Source organism: Lampetra fluviatilis, chromosome 37 (assembly GCF_964198595.1).
Source record: "Lampetra fluviatilis chromosome 37, kcLamFluv1.1, whole genome shotgun sequence".
In the NCBI taxonomy this organism is placed as follows: Eukaryota; Metazoa; Chordata; class Hyperoartia; order Petromyzontiformes; family Petromyzontidae; genus Lampetra; species Lampetra fluviatilis.
The window spans coordinates 3,577,956-3,597,472 of record NC_136311.1 but is presented as its reverse complement, the minus strand read 5'-3'; the positions used below and the strand labels follow the sequence as shown (position 1 = coordinate 3,597,472).

The following is a 19,517-nucleotide window of genomic DNA, read 5'->3' as shown; positions in this document are numbered from 1 at the left end:
CAGCTCCACTCGGCGCGCGTCCCTTTAAACGGAAGGGCATCGCGCGTCGTCGGGAGGAGCCCGCGAAGGAACGTTGAATGCACCGACCGCTCTCGAGTGCGACCTTTCCCGTCGCTCTGTTAAGCGCATGTAAGAGAGTGCAATACAATTAGGGATGCTGCTGTGGTGTAATTGTTAGCACACGCGATCCATAGGTCGCTCGTTCGATTTGATCTCCTGGCGTGGCAGTGTAAACTACGCTGCAGCTTCCTTACGTCCGACCTTCTGCCTCTGTCCACCCAGCGGTACAAATGCGTTCGCCACGGTAAGTCGATCGGCAGGTCATGTGTGTTGGGGTAAAGCGTGGGAACCCGCCACCTCTGCCGAGACATCTGTCCAGCATGGAAGAGCAGGCCAAACACCCTCTAGAAGGGCTCTGTAGAGATCCCTCTAGTGGAGACCATTTCTGCAGCAGAGGCATGGAGGAAGGTAACAAGAGTTCATGCAATGTGGATGCAGTGATGTAGAGTGGCGAGATTGCCACGGGCCCTGGCACAAGGAATGACATTGGGCCCCCTGTCCTGGACTCGTGCGGAACAGGGACCTCGGTGCAGTTGCACTGCCTGCACACCCGATATTGGCTACACCACAGTTGGTTTCTGCGAATAGCGTTACAGATTTAGATGTTTTTTTACAAAACATGGACAACGATGACGCACGAAAGTCAGGCGCTTTGAAGTCACGTGCTCTGGCAAGCGAGGTGTTTGGGGACGATGGTGTCAAGTCGTACAAGCTATTTTTAAGAGGCTTAAAGAGTTAGCATAGAGCTGAAGGGACCCATCTGAAACATTCACTTTGGATGCAGATTATATACGGGCGGCGACCCTGATTGTGACTGCGTCTCGAGACGCGTTACTCACATCGTGGTGGCACGCACATCTCAGAAGAACGCGTGGGGTTTTTAGCGCGTTTGTAATTAGGGCGGGGAGTTTGGGGGCAGCGCGCTGAGCAGGTCAGAGACAGCTTTGTGATAGGATAGCAGATGGAGGCGCTTCAAAGAGGCGGTCGTGGGCAGATCAGGAGAAGGGCTTGAGATTTGACTTGAACAACGGAAGGGTCTTCGCAGTGCAGACGGCCGCGGGAGGCGAGTTCCATACCTTGAGGGGGAGCGGCCGAGATGGCGCCCTCCTCCCGCTGAGTGAAAGTTGACGGGAGGCTTTTGACAGCGGGGTTTTTTGGTTGCTGAAGCGGAGAAGCACGTGACGGTAGTGTAGAGCACTCCCGATAGAAATGGAGTTACTGCGTGCATACTCAGCGCTGGTTTGTTTTCTTTCGCCTATGTAAATCGATCCCAATATAATGGCAATTTTAGTCAATTGCTTTTCAGTGGGATTGCCCAAACGTCCCAATGCAGGAGCCCTCCGTAAAAAAATAAATTTTAAATGCTGAGGTGTTGCTGGGTTAAGATAATGGTCAAGATGTCATTCATCATCGTGGTCAAAGCCGTTGATGCCACCACCACCACCACCACCGCGCGTCCTCGCTGCCAACGCCTCCATTCCTCCGCCGGCATCCGCCACTACTACTGCTGCCGCCGCTGCTGCCGCCGCTGCTGCCACTGCTGCAGCCACTGCTGCTGCCACTACTGCCACTACTGCTGCCGCTGCTGCTGCCGCTGCTGCCGACGCCGCCGCTGCTCAGCAGACAACGCGGCGACCTCCAAGCTCTGCTCTGACTGTAACCCTGAATTATATATATTTTTAAATCGGCAATGATATTATTATTGCATTGGTATACATTTTGCAAGACCGTGAAAAGCAAAACAAAATACCAACACACTTCATAAAACTTGAAAATTGCGTTTTTATCCTCGAACCGAGATAGCTGTTTTTTACTCCGAGCGCCTCGTAAATGTTGCGCGTACGCCTCTAATGAGACAGTGCGCTGAAATACTTCTGGAAGCGGTGCTTTGACACGAGTATTATTAAACCACGGAGTTCCGTGCAAACAAGGCGGGGTAATGAGAAGACGCCGGAAGAGCGCTGCTCGGAGCGAGCGGGGTGAGCGTTCAACAGCGTCTCCCGACGTCAGAAGCAGCACCCGCCGGCGCTGTGATTCCATTTCGACCGCTCGGCTCCCAGTCTTCCCAAAATCATGAAACCAGCACGTGGCGGTTGGCGACGCCCTGGCCGATGTTTTTTGCCGAAAAACATTCTGGAAATGTCGCATTTCGCGCAGACAACAACAACTCGTGAAACGTTGGACGATGCCACACTTTGTTGGTGGGTGCCTTGGTAAGCAAAAAAAAACAAAACAACTTCAAGTGTATAAGAAATACATTGGCAGCGTTTCAATCACGTAGCTCAAGCTACTTGTCAAACTGTGTTTCCGTGACATGTCTATGTTTCTGTTTAAAGGCAGCATAAATAGACGGTGGGTTTTTTTTATTTAACATTTTTTATGCTTGCACACCTCGTTGCCAACGCGCAGTGCCTTCAATATTTCTTTTGGTGCAGTTGGATCCGCTAAACTTTTTAAAAATATAAATCTTTGATGCAACAAACAAACTATAAAGTCGCCAATGCTGCGGGATTGTAAGAATCCCATGAAAGGGGGCAGCGAAGCAATCGCGACTGACACTCCTCCTCCACTGCCCCACGTCTGTCGCAGCGCGAACACATTTCCGTTACGGCCAAATGCCAAAAACCTCGATCCACCCTCTACACCACGACACCTCGGACCAAATGGTGGCCCCGCGACACCAAGAGTGAAAAGGGATTAAAACGCGAGAAGGCTTCTATCGTTTAGCGACGAGGGCGCCGTGAGCAGCTTAGCACATGAGCCAATTGGAGCCTAAGCCTGCCTCTACCCCTGACCCTAGCATCGCGCCTGCCTCTGCTGCTTCTCCCCACCTCCTCGGAGTTGATGGGGCGGAGCGCACGGGGCCTCCACGGTATCGAGAGGCACGACGAGAGGAGATGACCTACTCGAGAGGAGACGGGGTGATGAGATCGAATCATGTGCAGGAGTGAGATGGAAGGTAATATGGGACAATTGTGGATAGCGACAGCGTGGAATGGCCTTCATCCAGCAGTGGATTGACAATAACTGCTGCTGATGATATCATTGGAATACTTCTATCATACTCTCCCAAACAGTTTTTTTTTGTCACAGTCCCACAAAAAGCTTTCAATCTACTGCTGGATGAAGACCTGTCCATTGGGGTTTGACCATACTTTACCTTGCTGGTCAATGTATGTTGGAGGAGGGAGACCCAGGACCGGTTCACGTACCACTTGCCACTGATGTTAGTCGTGACCGGGTCGCCAATGAAAACAGCCTCTTCGCTCAACGGGCCTTGCATGAGATAGTCTGCTTCACTTGGAATTTAACTAGGATACCTATCGGCACTATAATGCCTTCGTTTGAGCCGCTATCAAAGTACTGGACTGCATGATCGAGCCAAGCAACTACATTCCCAGCTGTCGAGGCATGAGGCTTCGTGTCACCGGTGCAGCTATCGAACGTGCTGGCAGTGCAACTGCACAGAGAGGCGCGGATTGCTGGAAGACGAAGAGGTGGGGGGAAGTCGGACAGGGCCGGGTGGGGGGAAGGTGCGGGGGGGGGGGCTCCGGTTCATTCCTTGCACCAGGGCCCACGCTCACCTCGCTACGCCACTGGGCGCACGCGGCTGTAGTCAAGTGGCGTGGTGAGGACTCGGGGGAGGGATGGGGGGGGGGCGGGCGGGCGGTCTCCGACATGGAGGAGAGCTGACGGCGCTCGCTCTCCTTCACGAGTCGCGCGCTGCTCCCTCGCGATTGACGGCGTCCGCGAAGGGGCGGCGTGCGTCACAGGACCGACGCGGATTCATCCGTCACGACCCGCCCGCATCAAGCACGCGAGTTATTAACGCCGCACAGCCGGAAGAGCTCAGTCCTCCCCGCTTAGCGAGGATCCGCTGCCGCTGGCGGCGGCGGTGGTGGTTGCGGCCGCCCGGGCATCCGTCTGCGTCCCCGCATGACGACGACCATGGAGGGTCTGTAACTTCGCGCCATCGATTATCCTCCGGCGATCGCAGATCCCACCGACTGCTTTAAGCGCGATGCGTGACGCCCCCAGCACCCCCCCCCCTCCTCACGAGCCCCCCAGTCTCCACACCCCCCCAGCCCACTCCCGCCTGACCAAGCCAGGCGACCGGCAAGGCTGTGATCACGTAGGACCGCAGCTGAAGCGTGACTGAGCGGTTACACGGATTCTCCAATCTTGTTCGATTAGATGCGCTCAACGAACAGAGGTCGAGCGCGCGCGCGCTGGTTGGTCGTGCTGCTGTGACTTGCGGCTGTCACCTCCGCCGTACAAAAACAAGCGAGACGTTGCAGGGGAGAGAATGACAATCTCACAATAGCCGAATAGGGGTGGTTGGGGGGGGGGGGAACTGCGTGTGACCGCGTTGCTCCCGAGTGGCGCGTTGTTGCTGTTACTGCCGCCGCTGTTATTATTATCGTCTTTATTACGCAATTGACGAGAACCCGTGTTAAGTAATGTCTCGGGAAAACAAACAAACAAAAATACCATTCTGGGAAAACGAGGACAGGTGACAACCCTTGCTGTGACACCAACGTGTCCAAGTTGTCCCACCCCCCCCCCCCTCGCCAGCAACGTGCCACGCTCGTGCCCGGTGCCACCGCGTCCCCAGCGCGGCGTTGGCAGCGGGCAAACCGCGGCAAGGTCGGCCTGGCCGGTGACCCCCGGGCTGCCGATTGAAGCCCCGCGGCACTGAGCCGTGGGGCTCAGCGGCTCTGTGGGAGGAGGGGAGGGGGGGGCGCGCTGTCACAGAGTTTACGAGCATTATCCGGAACGATTATTGTATTTCTAAAAATCGCAATAGCGCAAAGTCAAGGTCAAACTCCGTTTAATTCTGCCATGACGAGACGCTGCGGGCTTGCGAGGGGTCAGCAAAGGATTTTACGGAACAGGATCGTTAGTTTTGTCACGCTGCCATTTAAATAACACCGCGGTCGCTTCTACAAAAGCCTCAACATGTGTCCCCTGATCTGATGGAGTGCTCCGTAGCTCCCAAGCATGGCAGATATAAGTTCATCCTCACAGCCTTTTGGAGAAAACTACGTTTTCCATGAAATGTACACCAATTGCTTGGGTGGTGGCAGTGGTGCACAAGCACGATTGACGCAACAAAAACTCAACACATCAACACCGCGGTCTTAAAATAAATGTATTTCAGATGACGTTTCGAGCAATGACCCTTTTACATAGCACATAAAACCCTTGTTGTGTTTTCGGTACAACGCGACAACACGGCGGAGATCTGCTCTGGGGAGCGACTGCAGTTGGAGCGGAGGGAAGAGTGAATGACTGGTGCCATGTGTGCCTGTGTGTGTGTGCATCTGTGTACGTGTGTGTGTGCGTGTGTGCGTGCGTGTGTGTGCGTGTGTGTGCGTGTGCGTGCGCGTGTGTGCATGCGCGTGTGTGTGCATGTGCGTGTGTGTGCGTGCGCATGTGTGCGTGCGCGTGTGTGCGTGTGTCTGCATGTGTGTGTGCGTGCGTGCGCGTGTGTGCGCGTGTGTGTCTGCATGTGTGTGTGCGTGCGTGCTTTGCGTGCAGGGAAATGACGAACTTAAGGGCTGCGGGGACGTCGCCCGTGTGACAGCAGGGATCGGCAGCTCCGCACGAGTCCCGGATCTATGACAAGGTCCGCCGCACCCCCTGTTGGCTGAACGTCTCCACTGAGCCCGAGACTCCGCACTCCGCCATCATCACAGCGTTGTGGGATGCTGTTGGCATGAATGACGCGATACAAAAAATGAACGTATAATTATTATCATCATCATCATCATCTCCGTTCATCCCGTCCATCCCGGTGTGATTACCACCGGAGCCGTCACCAGCGCTTAATTTCAACCGGGCCTGTCGAAGTCGGCATAGATACGGGGAATGTCCTGCACCCGGCACACCATCCAGTTTACCTCTTGCCATGGCTGTGGCTGCAGCTCGTGACGCGCCACCTACTTCAGTCCACCGGTGACCCGAGAGGAAATATTCGGTGAGAGTTTATTCCCCCGGCAATCGCCAAGGCTATTTTAGCCGACGCGATATAATAATTATCGCCGTCATCGTCGAGCTCGCATCATAATCATTGTCATCTTTGTCAATCGTCATCAGCAGCAGCAGCAGCAGAAGCACTGCCATTATCCTGTCCTGCAATGTCAAATTACATGATGACGACGATGATGGTGATCGTCTTCGTGATTGTTGTTATTTCCGTTCACGATTGTGGCCTAATCACAGTCTGCCGCTCGTCAGCTGCTACGCCGCGGGGTTCAGGGCTCGGCCGGGTGCCGGGATTTATCGCGGAAAAATCTGCATGCGTCCACTGTCAGATTGGGGGGTGGGGGGGGGGGTGCAGTAGAGCTATCGTGTGGGGGGCCCAGTCTGTCTGTCGTGTGGGGGGCACCATCGCAGCGATTTGCCACTCAGGAGGAGGAGGGTGAACGTGGCTGGGCCAAGGGGACGTTTGGTGGCGCGGCGCACCCACCCCGGTGACCCCCACCCCGCCGGCCCCCACCCCGCCAGCCCCCACCCCGCCAGCCCCCACCCCGGTGACCCCCACCCCGCCAGCCCCCACCCCGCCGGCCCCCACCTCGCCGGCCCCCTGACACCAGGGTGGGGGGCGTCCGCTGATGGCATCCTGCAGCCCGGGTCGTTGCCCCAATCGCGCCCCCGTAACCCTCCCTACCTGTAACCATCCCTACCTGTAACCGTCGGCACAGAGATGAGCGGCAGGGTGGCGGCGCAGTGGCAACACTCGTGCCTCGCAGCAACAAGGGCCTAGGTTCGAATTCCAACTTGGGCGTCTTTTTGCTGTGGCGTTTGTATGTTCCCCCCCCCCCTGTTCCGCGTGGGTTTCCTCCGGGGTCCCCCAAATTTCCTCCCCATAGCTATAAACAAAGCGGACAATATTCTTTGGGTCTTTCGGTAAAGTCACGTAGACAGGAACATCCTGAAATCCAGCCTCAAGGCTGCGCGAGGCTGTCCCGGCGGTGAACGAGCGGAACCATCGCAGCGAGCAGCGTGCGGCCGTCGTGCCACGGAGATGCGTTCCTCTGAATGTGTGCGCGGTCGCGAACACAAAGACGAGAGATAAAAAATATTTATATTCTCTCCCCTCCTGTCCCTTCGCAACGCCGGCAGTAATTACGCAGCGGGCGCACGGAGCTGGGAGAGCAGGGATCGATGTCTGTGCCGTTGCATTCCTCCCCCGCCCGTCCCCCACACCAGCAGTTCAAATCCATTAACAGTGGAATTGATTCCTGGGTCCAGCACATCACGTCGCCTCAAACGTACCCGGGAGGATAGAAATGAATTTCTGGGTCACTTGATCCATATTTTATTTCACAGCCGCTATAATAAATGGGCTTCTGTTTTGTTTCCTTGCTGATTAGAGGCACCGAGTGATAACGCGCTTTAATTGTTTCTCGGGCGAGTTGCGTGGATTACACGGACTTCCAAAAGTCCCAGCACTCGCCGTTAATCATTCGGCTTAGGACTGTGGGTGACACGGACACGTCGCGACTCGCCGTAATTGCTCCGCCAGCCCCCAGCCGCTGGCTTCTGCATGACGCGCTCCACGCGGGAAACTAAATTGACAACGAAGAGGGGGGCCTGGTGAATCAGGGGCGGCCAGAGAGCGCCGGGCAGACACCCGCTCGGCGCCTAGGTTCGACTATTGCGCCGGGTTCTCAAGTGATATGAGTGAACCGGTGTCGGCATAGTTCCCGATAGCTGCGCGACAAATGTCCGTTGCATTGATGGGATGGTGCCGTGGTGCAGTGCTTGGCGAACTGGTCTTGCCTTCCAGAGGTCAACCAGTTGGGTTCGACCTCCCGTTGCGGCAGTTGAAACAACGGAGCAAGTTTCTTAATTCCCCTCCCCCCCCCCAACCTCTGTCCACCCAGCGGTGTCAATGGGCTACACCCCTGTTAGTGTGTCGGCAGGTCACGGGCGGTGGGGTAAAGCTTGTGTACTCCCACCTCTTTCCATGACCTCTGCTCAGAGTGGGCCAAGACTCTAGCGATCCCTCTGCATGTACGTATGCACGTTGAACTTCTTTCGCACCGTACGTAGCCAACCGTGCTAATCGGAGGTGCGGGGTGAAGGACGGTGAACTAAACATCGGTTTTTACCCTCGGGTGTCTCTGGCGGGGGCTCTCGTGCCCGCGAGTGAGTGCGGTACGAGCAGGGCAACTGATGGCAACAACATCAGCAGCAACAACATCAACAACAACAACAACAAAAGTACCGACTCTGAAATGTAGATCTCGGTGCGCCGCTCACTGCCTGCGCTGGCGCCGTTGGCTCCGTGCGCCGCGTTGGCCTCCGAGAGCCGTAACGGTGCCCGCGTGTCTCACACCCCCCCGCCACCCCCCACACCCCCCACACCCCCCACACCCCCCACACCCCCGCCACCCCCCACACCCCCCACACCCCCCACACCCCCCACACCCCCCACACCCCCGCCACCCCCACACCCCCCACACCCCCCACACCCCCCACACCCCCCACACCCCCGCCACCCCCCCACACCCCCGCCACCCCCCACACCCCCCACACCCCCCACACCCCCCACACCCCCCGCCACCCCCCACACCCCCCACACCCCCCACACCCCCGCCACCCCCCACACCCCCGCCACCCCCCACACCCCCGCCACCCCCCACACCCCCCACACCCCCCACACCCCCCACACCCCCGCCACCCCCCACACCCCCCACACCCCCCACACCCCCGCCACCCCCCACACCCCCCACACCCCCCACACCCCCGCCACCCCCCACACCCCCCACAACCCCCACACCCCCCACACCCCCCACACCCCCGCCACCCCCCACACCCCCCGCCACCCCCCACACCCCCCACACCCCCCACACCCCCGCCACCCCCCACACCCCCGCCACCCCCCACACCCCCCACACCCCCCACACCCCCCACACCCCCGCCACCCCCCACACCCCCCACACCCCCCACACCCCCGCCACCCCCCACACCCCCCGCCACCCCCCACACCCCCGCCACCCCCCACACCCCCCACACCCCCCACACCCCCCCACACCCCCGCCACCCCCCACACCCCCCACACCCCCCACACCCCCGCCACCCCCCACACCCCCCACAACCCCCACACCCCCCACACCCCCCACACCCCCCACACCCCCCACACCCCCCACACCCCCCACACCCCCCACACCCCCGCCACCCCCCACACCCCCCACACCCCCCACACCCCCGCCACCCCCCACACCCCCGCCACCCCCCACACCCCCCACACCCCCCACACCCCCACACCCCCCACACCCCCCACACCACGCGCAGCCTCACGAGGAGCATGCGGAGCTGAGGGCACCCGGCGGTGCCGCGAGAGCAGCGAGCGAGTGGAGAGCGAGAGAGTGAGAGAGAGGAGGGAGCGCGCCCTGGAGGAGGGATCTCGACTCGGCGCCAAACTGGAGAACCTCGAGCAGCTCATCAAGGTGCACACGGCAGACATCACGGCAGACAACACGGCAGACAACACGGCAGACAACACGGCAGACAACACGGCAGACAACACGGCAGACATCACGGCAGACAACACGGCAGACATCACGGCAGACAACACGGCAGACAACACGGCAGACATCACGGCAGACAACACGGCAGACATCACGGCAGACAACACGGCAGACAACACGGCAGACAACACGGCAGACAACACGGCAGACAACACGGCAGACAACACGGCAGACAACACGGCAGACAACACGGCAGACAACACGGCAGACAACACGGCAGACATCACGACCCCCCCGCCCCTCCCCGCCCCTCCCCGCCCCCCCATTGCACCGGTTGTCCCAAGCTGAGCAGGGCTGAGCCTGGGTAGTGCTTGGAGGAGTGACTGCCATGCCCAGCAGGTTGGCTGCGGGGCTACGTGTTGCCGCCTGTGCTGAACACCAGTCACCCTCTCTTGCCACGGCACCTCACATCGGTGGCTAGGAGATGTTAACTACCTCGCCTGGTTTTCAGGAGCTAGTGGGTTCGATCCCGACCCTGATGCTTGTAAATTTGGAGTTTGCATGTTCTCCCCGTGATCGTGTGGATTTTTCTCCGGGTCCTCCAGTTTTTCCCTCCACGTTTAGAAACATGCGCTTCGAGTATTTGGCTGCTATACATTTTCACACGATAAGCCACTTGGTTGAGCTATCATTTGTGGCCAGGTCGCTTCTGAAAAAGAGCTATACAGCTCAGTGGGCCTTGCCTGATGAAATAAAAAACAAGTTTAGTTTTAGTATCGCGGAAACGCTCGTTCACCTTTTTTCCACTGGCACATCTGAGCCGTGCCAGTGCAGGCGCATCGCAGTGCCAGGCGGTTTTACCACTCACATTTCCCTCGTCGAGCCAGAACCAAACGTTGAAAGAAGAGACGTCCGAATCTGGCTCGGGGCCAAGCAGCGCCAGGGCTGGGGTTAACGACGTTCTACGCCCCCCGCAGCATATGCGCGAGGCTGCCGAGAGGAGGCAGCAGCTGGAGGCAGAGCATGAGGAGGCACTGGCCGTGCTCCGAGCCAAGCAGGACGAGATCACGTTCCTCCAGAAGGTGGGCGTCCTCTCCCGTCCTCTTCCCTCGCCCGCCCGCACGGTAGGGTCGCCGCGACGTCGCAGCGCAACGATGTTATCGCACGATGTCAGCTCCGCGAGAGTCGCGTCGGATCGTCCGCGTGCGTTAACGCTGCCACGATTGTGGCCGTACCGCTATTTGGGTCTTCACGATACGGCGGTACTGCAATGTAAGGTCCGCGGTTATTGTACCGTCCGTGTATATTATACGTACCGCTTTCCACTGTACAACCGAGCCATGCTGGTGCCGTGCCGAGCCAGTCAAGCATGGCTCAGCTTGGGTTTCCACTGCAGAACCAGAGCCGAACTGCTGTTGTTGCAAGCAAAAGTGAATAAGTCGAGTCGCATGTGTACTGATGCAATGTATGACGAAAATTATTAACCCTGCCCCTGCTTGGCCCCCCCTCCAGATTCAGAGGTCGCGTGAGTTTCGGCTTTCTTTTCCTGGCTCGAAAATAGACAGTGGGAAAACCACCAGTACGGCGAGGCACCTACGCTTGCACGGTGGGGATGTGGCAGTGGGAAAGTGGCATTAGTGTTGTTGCAGCGTGTTGATACCAGGGGCGGTTTCTTCATTAGGGCGATTGGGCGACGCACCACCAATGTCATTCAACCACAGAGTCACGCTAGCCGTCACTGTGCCGCTGGATATAGTCCAATCAGCGTCATGCTACGTTCTGTGGAGTACCGCCTCTTTTTGGGCGATTTCCCTCCAGCTGAGAATCGCCCCGAGTGGTCCCATAGACTTACATTCAAAGATGTTTTTTTTCGAACGGGGGCGCTGCAATGCATTCTCTATGGGTTCCGGGAGGGCTCGCCCTAACGTGCTTACGTCATCATACGTGCTTACGTCATCATACGTAAGCACGTTTCATCCAACAATATAATTTGTCGCCACCTAGTGGAATCTTTAATAAAATAAACCTGAGTGGTTTGTTTTAATAGTGAGTATAGAAAAAAACAAGATGTATTGTAAGAGTCACTTTATTTTTCATTAATATTAAAGAAGTGAAGTTGCCTTTACATGCTTAAGCTGTTAATTTATCCATTGCATGGGTGGACCTTATCCTTATCAATCATCCAGACATTTGCCCCCCCTGAGAGATTTTGCAGGAGCCGCCACTGGTTGATACTCCAATGTATCGCACAGTGTAAGGTCCGCGGTAAGTGTATTGTCTGAACGCATTAGGATTAACGTGATTGAGGTTTCATCTGTGTGTGATGTGGCCCGGTGATGGCGGTGTTGGAATGGATTCAGCATGCACATAGACACACTGGATAGGCTTGGTCTGTGGATTGGTGACATCTGTGTGGAGCTTTGAGAGTTATCATCCACGTATGTGTGGGTTTCCTGTGGATACTCCAGTTCATCCGACGTGTCAATCATCAGTGGATTTGGTTAAACATCCCAATGTAGCGGGATGCTCCTGAAGAAGAGTCTTGAGACTCAGTTGGGCTTTCCTGGGTCAAGGACGACTTGATTAAGATGCAGACAAAAGTCCGCCGTGATCGATGTTTTGGGGAGACCAAGAAGAAACTGGGTGCTTTTTTGGGGGGGAATTTGTTCTAACATTACAATGGTAATAAGGTGGAGCAAAGGATGATCTCATTAAAACGTCATACAATTATGCAATTTAACTGTCAGTTAAATAGTTTAGCCTCATTTATACCGTGAAATGCATGGCAATTGAACGTGTGGTTTGGCATTTCCATACCTATGATGGTGACAAACAGAGGCCCAAGTCGGTCAGCCCCTCGGCTGGCAGATCCTCTTTAACGCCCAGGCCACGTGAACGTGAGGCCTGTGCGCCCCTCTGCTCTGAGAAGCGCTTGAACCCCACGCGCCGCCGCCGCCCTCACTCGGGAAACTTATCTGAGCACCTCCGAGCACCGCGGGGTTCATTGCAATTCTCGGCACACGGGGGCCCGACGGCGCGGCAAGCGTCGCGGCGTCGACAGGGGCTCGCGCAAAGTATACGCGGCCTTTTTGGCGGCACTGCGGCGAGCCGAGCGCTGATTGATCACCGTGCTCGCGCAGCCGCCGCCGCCGCTTGGCATGGCGCGCACGCAGGGGCTCGCTCGACGGTCGCACCGGCCGCTTTCAACCGCGCCCGGAGGGGGGGGGGGGGCGCAGACTCGTGGCGAGCGACACCGGACGCTGGCGGCGGTGGTGCTGGCCACGGCTCGTTCGAGGTTAATAATTCCGCTCGCACCGGCCGCTTGGTGACCCAGCCAGGAGAGAGAGCGTGACCCCGGCTTCTCTCGCGTCGCGCTGCCTTTGGTTTTCACGTGGAGGTGGTGCCGTGGCTGCGTGTGTGTGGGGTTGCCGCACGTTCGTGTGTGGCTGTGGGTCCGCGAGTGGTGGTGCCGTGGGTTCCTGTGTGGTGGTGCCGTGGGTTCCTTTGTGGTGGTGCCGTGGGTTGCTATGTGGTGGTGCTGTGGGTTCCTTTGTGGTGGTGCCGTGGGTTGCTATGTGGTGGTGTCGTGGGTTCCTGTGTGGTGGTGCCGTGGGTTCCTGTGTGGTGGTGCTGTGGGTTCCTGTGTGGTGGTGCTGTGGGTTACTGTGTGGTGGTGCCGTGGGTTCCTGTGTGGTGGTGCCGTGGGTTCCTGTGTGGTGGTGCCGTGGGTTGCTATGTGGTGGTGCCGTGGGTTCCTGTGTGGTGGTGCCGTGGGTTGCTTTGTGCACTGGTGCGGTGACTCGGTGGCTCTGTGCGTGCGTGCAGGCTCAGGTGGAAGCTAAGAAGGAACATGAGGGAGCAGTTCACCTGCTCGAGGTAATCGACCTTCTCTACATTCTTTTACGCTTATCGTTAACCAGCACACACCTTCTCATGTCGGAACAATCAACGCAATTATAATCGTTACAATTTGCAACGTGTTCAGTTTTAGTTCACGCTTTAGCTGCTACATTGCCAACTAGTTTTGTTCAAGCTGTACGGTTGTCGAGTTTGGCGCCCGTTGGCTCTCTATAACCGGACACCATTGCTGATTTAGGAGTCACTAAAATGTCTTGCGTTTATCGACAAAACAGAATTTCGCGCTTGCGGGCAACCAGCGCGGGAATTGCAGATCGCTCCGTGGGCACATTTTATGTTTTGTAGATTTAGATTTTTTTTTAAGACACGAAGCCTTTACAGTCCCGCACATAAACATGCCCTGTTGCGTATCACAGCATTGAGAATTACTTTATTTTAATGGGCGGTTATATTAAAACTCGTTGCTATTGTATACACTGCTATATCGCATAGCCACACTGGTGGTTTATTTTGTTAAACGTTTTTTTCGCAAGATATCCTGATTTGAACATAAATATTTTCAGAATCCAAATTTGGCCTCTTGGACACCCCCCGGATACCCCCTCCCCCGTACCATGCAATAGCAACCCGCACACACCCCACACACGCAGTCCACGCCAACTTGCACTATCCACTCAAATATTCTGTATTCTCGCAGAATATATTTTAACATATTTGAATATAATATTCACAAGCACCGCAGACTATATTCATCATTATTACTATCATTTCAACATTACATTCTTATCATTATGATCACCCTCACCATGACCATGCATTAAGCTTTTTTGCCCTGATGGACCAATGTTTTATTTCTCTACATGTGTTTGACCCCATCCAGAGCACCCTGGATACCATGCAGGTACTTCCCTTTCATCAGCGCCATCCACCGGGAGCCTCAGTTGGAACCATGCCCGCTCCCTCTCGGAAGGGGTCGGCCGCTCATCCCCCGCGCTGCGTTTAGATTCCCTCCCGCGCCCCTTCGGGAGACTCGCGCTCTCTCAGCGCCGTGCTCCCGGGCGCTGCACAACGCCCGCAGCGTGGGATCGGCAACGAGCCGCCAGTCGGGCGTTTGCGCTCAACCTGCCCGCGGCGCGTTTTGTTTGATGCGCGGAGGGCCAGGAGAGGCACCCAGCTGAGGTTCCCTAATTGTCCGTGATAGGCACCGCTTTTCTTTATTCGTTGTGTTTCCGCATTTTATGGGAGGATTTTTTTTTGCTGCACCGTGGTTCAGGCGAGGGCACCGCTGCACCACAACATTGTCTCGGCACAACCCCCACTCCTCCTCAGTGCGTCCGTCTACCACGCACACGCGCAGAGCACACGCGCAGAGCGGCGCACGCACACACAGCCGTGACGAACCCGTCGTCTGTAAACGCACGAGGGCTCTTTGGTGTCCCCTTCCGAAGTGTGGCCGTACATGTTCTTTGTGAGCGTGACCACCGCCTGAGACGTACCCACCACGCACGGGGCTCAGCTGTGCACTCCACTCACTCCCGCACGTGTAAAGCATGCGCCCGGCCCGCCACGTGGTGTGGTATGAGCGAGCGACGAGTCCCATCGTCGCCCCGTGTGCCGTGCCTGCATGCCCCGCGTGCCCGTGCTCCCTTCCGCACCCGGCCCCCCACCACACCATCGTTCGCCCCGTGGCCCCCCCCCCCCCCCCCGAGCACCCCCGCGATTGGCCGTGACTCAGTCCTGGCGTTGTGCGGCAGGGGAAGGTGCGGGAGCTCGAGGAGAAGTGCCGCGTGCAGAGCGAGCAGTTCAACCTCCTGTCCCGCGAACTCGACCGCTTCCGCGTCCAGGCCGGCAAGATGGAGCTGCTGACGAGCGGTGGTAGCGGCGGCGGCGGTGGCCTCGCCACGGAGCCACAGGGCTCCCCCAGCAAGGCCTACGGGGGCCTGGTCAACGGACTCGCGCCCAGTTTCGGCCTTGGTAAAATCGTCGTCAGAATAATTTTGGGGTCAGGGGGGGCGGTTACAGCCAGGCCTTCAGATCAGCTGGGGTCTGTCGTGCTTACTGAGCTGGGGGGGGGGATCTCTGTGCCTAGTGTGTGAATGGGGAGTGGGGGGGGTCTCTGTCCCTCGTGTGTGAATGGGGAGTGGGGGGGGTCTCTGTCCCTCGTGTGTGAATGGGGAGTGGGGGGGAGGGTCTCCGTGCCTCGTGTGTGAATGGGGAGTGGGGGGGGTCTCCGTGCCTCGTGTGTGAATGGGGAGTTGGGGGGGGTCTCCGTGCCTCGTGTGTGAATGGGGAGTTGGGGGGGGGGGTCTCCGTGCCTCGTGTGTGAATGGGGAGTTGGGGGGGGGTCTCCGTGCCTCGTGTGTGAATGGGGAGTGGGGGGGGGTCTCCGTGCCTCGTGTGTGAATGGGGAGTGGGGGGGGGGTCTCCGTGCCTCGTGTGTGAATGGGGAGTGGGGGGGGGGGGTCTCCGTGCCTCGTGTGTGAATGGGGAGTGGGGGGGGGTCTCCGTGCCTCGTGTGTGAATGGGGAGTTGGGGGGGGGGTCTCCGTGCCTCGTGTGTGAATGGGGAGTGGGGAGGGGGTCTCCGTGCCTCGTGTGTGAATGGGGAGTGGGGGGGGGTCTCCGTGCCTCGTGTGTGAATGGGGAGTTGGGGGGGGGGTCTCCGTGCCTCGTGTGTGAATGGGGAGTTGGGGGGGGGTCTCCGTGCCTCGTGTGTGAATGGGGAGTGGGGGGGGGGTCTCCGTGCCTCGTGTGTGAATGGGGAGTGGGGGGGGGGGGTCTCCGTGCCTCGTGTGTGAATGGGGAGTGGGGGGGGGTCTCCGTGCCTCGTGTGTGAATGGGGAGTGGGGGGGGGTCTCCGTGTCTCGTGTGTGAATGGGGAGTGGGGGGGGTCTCCGTGTCTCGTGTGTGAATGGGGAGTGGGGGGAGGGTCTCCGTGCCTCGTGTGTGAATGGGGAGTGGGGGGGGGTCTCCGTGTCTCGTGTGTGAATGGGGAGTGGGGGGGGGGGTCTCCGTGCCTCGTGTGTGAATGGGGAGTGGGGGGGGTCTCCGTGTCTCGTGTGTGAATGGGGAGTGGGGGGGAGGGTCTCCGTGCCTCGTGTGTGAATGGGGAGTGGGGGGGGGGGGTCTCCGTGCCTCGTGTGTGAATGGGGAGTGGGGGGGGGGTCTCCGTGTCTCGTGTGTGAATGGGGAGTGGGGGGGAGGGTCTCCGTGCCTCGTGTGTGAATGGGGAGTGGGGGGGGTCTCCGTGCCTCGTGTGTGAATGGGGAGTGGGGGGGGGTCTCCGTGTCTCGTGTGTGAATGGGGAGTGGGGGGGGGGTCTCCGTGTCTCGTGTTTGAATGGGGAGTGGGCGGGGGGGGGGTCTCCGTGCTTCGTGTGTGAATGGGGAGTGGGGGGGGTCTCTGCCTCGTGTGTGAATGGGGAGTGGGGGGGGTCTCTGCCTCGTGTGTGAATGGTGAGTGGAGTGGGGTTGTCTCTGTGCCTCGTGTGTGAATGGGGTGGGGGGTTGTCTCTGTGCAACGCAGGGCCGGACGGGCTGAGTGAGAAGTCGGAGCGCCTCTCCGTATGGAGCCCAAGTCGCTCGCTGTCAGGCCGGAGCAGCCCCCGCCGGTCCCTCCCGAACGAGGTGAACGCAGCGCGAGTGCAATCGTTGCACCTGTAGGATTGTTGATATGGACATGTGTGTGTGTGTACGAAGGTAAAGGTGCAACCCCGCAATTCCCTGATCATGTCACGGATGGCAAAAACGCCTTACACCAGAGGGAGCTCAAGGGAGCGCCTCTCTCGGATGTTTGGTCTACTCTGGCCAGACATCTTGAACATTTTTTTTAAATTCCTGACCACGGCTAACATCAGCGGCGATTGATATCCTAATCCGTCCTGCCAATCCCCTTCACCGACCTGCGCTGACCAGCGTGGTGAAGTACGGTCAAATAAACCCCGTGCGGGGAGGACCTCGTCTAGTAAGTGGCTTGTCTAACACACGGCCACATGAGCTCTTTACAAAAAGCCAAGATTGTCGAGTCCTTCAGATACCCACGCTCGGAACGCCGCCGTCTCCCCGGCGAGCCGAGTCTCTGCCGCTGTTTGGCCTCAGCCTTGCGCATGGCTCCATCACCACCGGGACACTGGGGGGGAGCGGCGAGTCACCGTGCCCGCGAGCGACGCCAGCAGGACACGGCAGCTGCTAATTGAAACCATTTGAACTCAGTTGGAGAACAATTATTGGGAGCGCTTTGTTCTGTGCCTTCGGGGCCACCGTGGCACACGGAGTGTTTGTGTTGTTTTATGTCAGCCGCGGGTCGTGCTGCTGCCTGATGTACCGTCACGTCCCAGCACTCCGTGGAAGGAGTGCGCGGCGATGACTAAGATAAGGAGCATGCTAGCGCGTAACTCCATCGCGCTCGCCGCAGCCCTAAAGGGCATCGGTAATGTTGAAAAACGCGAGTCGTTTGCAAAACGCTTCGCGCACAGACAGCAATTATTTTTCTTGAGGCAGCACGCGTCAGATTTAATGAAACTGCATATAATGCGCGTGTGTGTGTGTAGTTTTTCAATTTGCAATTCATGGTTTTGAGCACTGCAAGAGGAGCGCGACGACTCGTACATTATTCATGATCGTAAAGCAACGTCCGCGAGCCGCGGCCGCGAGGCCGTCGTCGTAAATCTTCTGCGGTCGTGAGCGAGTGTACAAATGTAAATCAGCGGGCTGCGTGACTGATAACGTGGAGGTTGCGTCGCATTGTTTGACCCAGAGGGATGGTTCTCAAAGGAAGACGTAACACTTAGGGTAGACACATTACCTTCCCGGCGAGCCCACAGCTGTCGGTTTTAAGCTTCGTTAATGAGAAAAAGAGACTTTTAAAATTACATTCTGGTGTGCCATTAGATCACTCTACAGATGTCGCTATGGTGCCACTCCCATAAAGTGCAATACGCCAGTCGACTGCACATTTTTGCTTGTGCAGTCATTGGTGACACGGCATTGTTTGACCCCTTTGATGCTTCCGGGCTATCTCTCTGGCCATAGTTATGAAACTTGCTTTTCCTGTGGTCTCATAGACTCGTCCACTGGATCAGCTGAAGCAAGGCCGAAACCTGTGTCAGGATTGGGAAATGCGGTTGTTAAGTTCAAGTTTAATTTGGGTGGGATGTGGTTCTGACAGTGAGAGAGATTTGGCCGTGATGGTGAGAGAGACGTGGTGGGGGGTGAGACGTTGCTTTGGTGGTGAGTGAGACGCGGTGAGCGGGAACGTGGCGCTTTACGCGTGAGCAGGTGGACACGGCGAGCGAGGCCGAGGACCTGGACCTGGACCCTGTGACGCTGTCAGGCCCCGTGGGGACGAGGCACCGTGGGAAGCTGCAGGTGTTCATCGCCCGATACAGGTGGGGTCGCGACTCCGTCACGCATTCCGCCCCCTCGAAGTGACTCCCTCTTGGCATTGGCGGAGCTGTGCAGGCGGTGTAACTGCACCAAGGTCTATGAGCCCGGAGGTGCACACGCACGGGACTCCAAAGAGGAGTGAGAAATTGTAAGGCCCCATTTTTATTCCTTTTACGAGATCCAATGCCGACGCCGTGGCCTTTGGGATGCCCTGTGTTTTCTTAGAATGTATTATATGCGATTGTGGTTGATTGCGGGTACTAAAAAAATATCGAGGCAAGCTTCGGTTTTTACGACCTAATAATAAAAATCATATTTTGATTGTTTTAGCCTGTGGGTCTTCAAGTGCAGTGTTCTCTGTCAGTATATGTTGAAGCACCAAACCGTGCTTTCACAGCCATTGGGAGTGAGCTGAGAGCCACGAGATGTTTATTGTGAGAGAGGAAATCGTGCCACTGTGCACATGGTGATGTGCCCGCGGTGATGTGCGCGTGCGCTGGTGTGCTCTCCCCGGCGCGTGTGTGCATGCTCCTGGTGTGTGCTCCGTGCACGTTCTCTGCGTCCGCTCCTCCGCAGCTACAATCCGTTCCACGGCCCCAACGAGCACCCGGAGGCCGAGCTGCCGCTGACGGCGGGGGAGTACCTCTACGTGTACGGCAACATGGACGAAGACGGCTTCTACGAGGGTCAGCCCTCACCCCCCCCACATCCTCTATCCCCCCAAACCTCTAACC

At 57.7% G+C, this 19,517-nt stretch overlaps 1 protein-coding gene and 1 long non-coding RNA gene across 2 annotated transcripts in view; both read left to right on the top strand.

Moving 5' to 3' along the window:
• LOC144945251 (uncharacterized) overlaps nt 1-9,443 on the top strand; it is a 57,736-nt gene extending 48,293 nt beyond the window's left edge. Inside the window, exons 2-3 of the long non-coding RNA XR_013639643.1 lie at nt 5,602-5,689; nt 9,367-9,443. This is a non-coding gene — a long non-coding RNA (uncharacterized LOC144945251). The remainder of the gene's footprint in view (nt 1-5,601; nt 5,690-9,366) is intronic.
• RIMBP2 (RIMS binding protein 2) overlaps nt 9,441-19,517 on the top strand; it is a 40,894-nt gene continuing 30,817 nt past the window's right edge. Inside the window, exons 1-8 of the mRNA XM_078873968.1 lie at nt 9,441-9,521; nt 10,520-10,666; nt 13,368-13,418; nt 14,281-14,301; nt 15,155-15,374; nt 16,925-17,025; nt 18,676-18,785; nt 19,360-19,469. Of these exons, the coding sequence (XP_078730094.1) occupies nt 10,523-10,666; nt 13,368-13,418; nt 14,281-14,301; nt 15,155-15,374; nt 16,925-17,025; nt 18,676-18,785; nt 19,360-19,469 (757 nt within the window). The 5' untranslated portion in view covers nt 9,441-9,521; nt 10,520-10,522. The remainder of the gene's footprint in view (nt 9,522-10,519; nt 10,667-13,367; nt 13,419-14,280; nt 14,302-15,154; nt 15,375-16,924; nt 17,026-18,675; nt 18,786-19,359; nt 19,470-19,517) is intronic.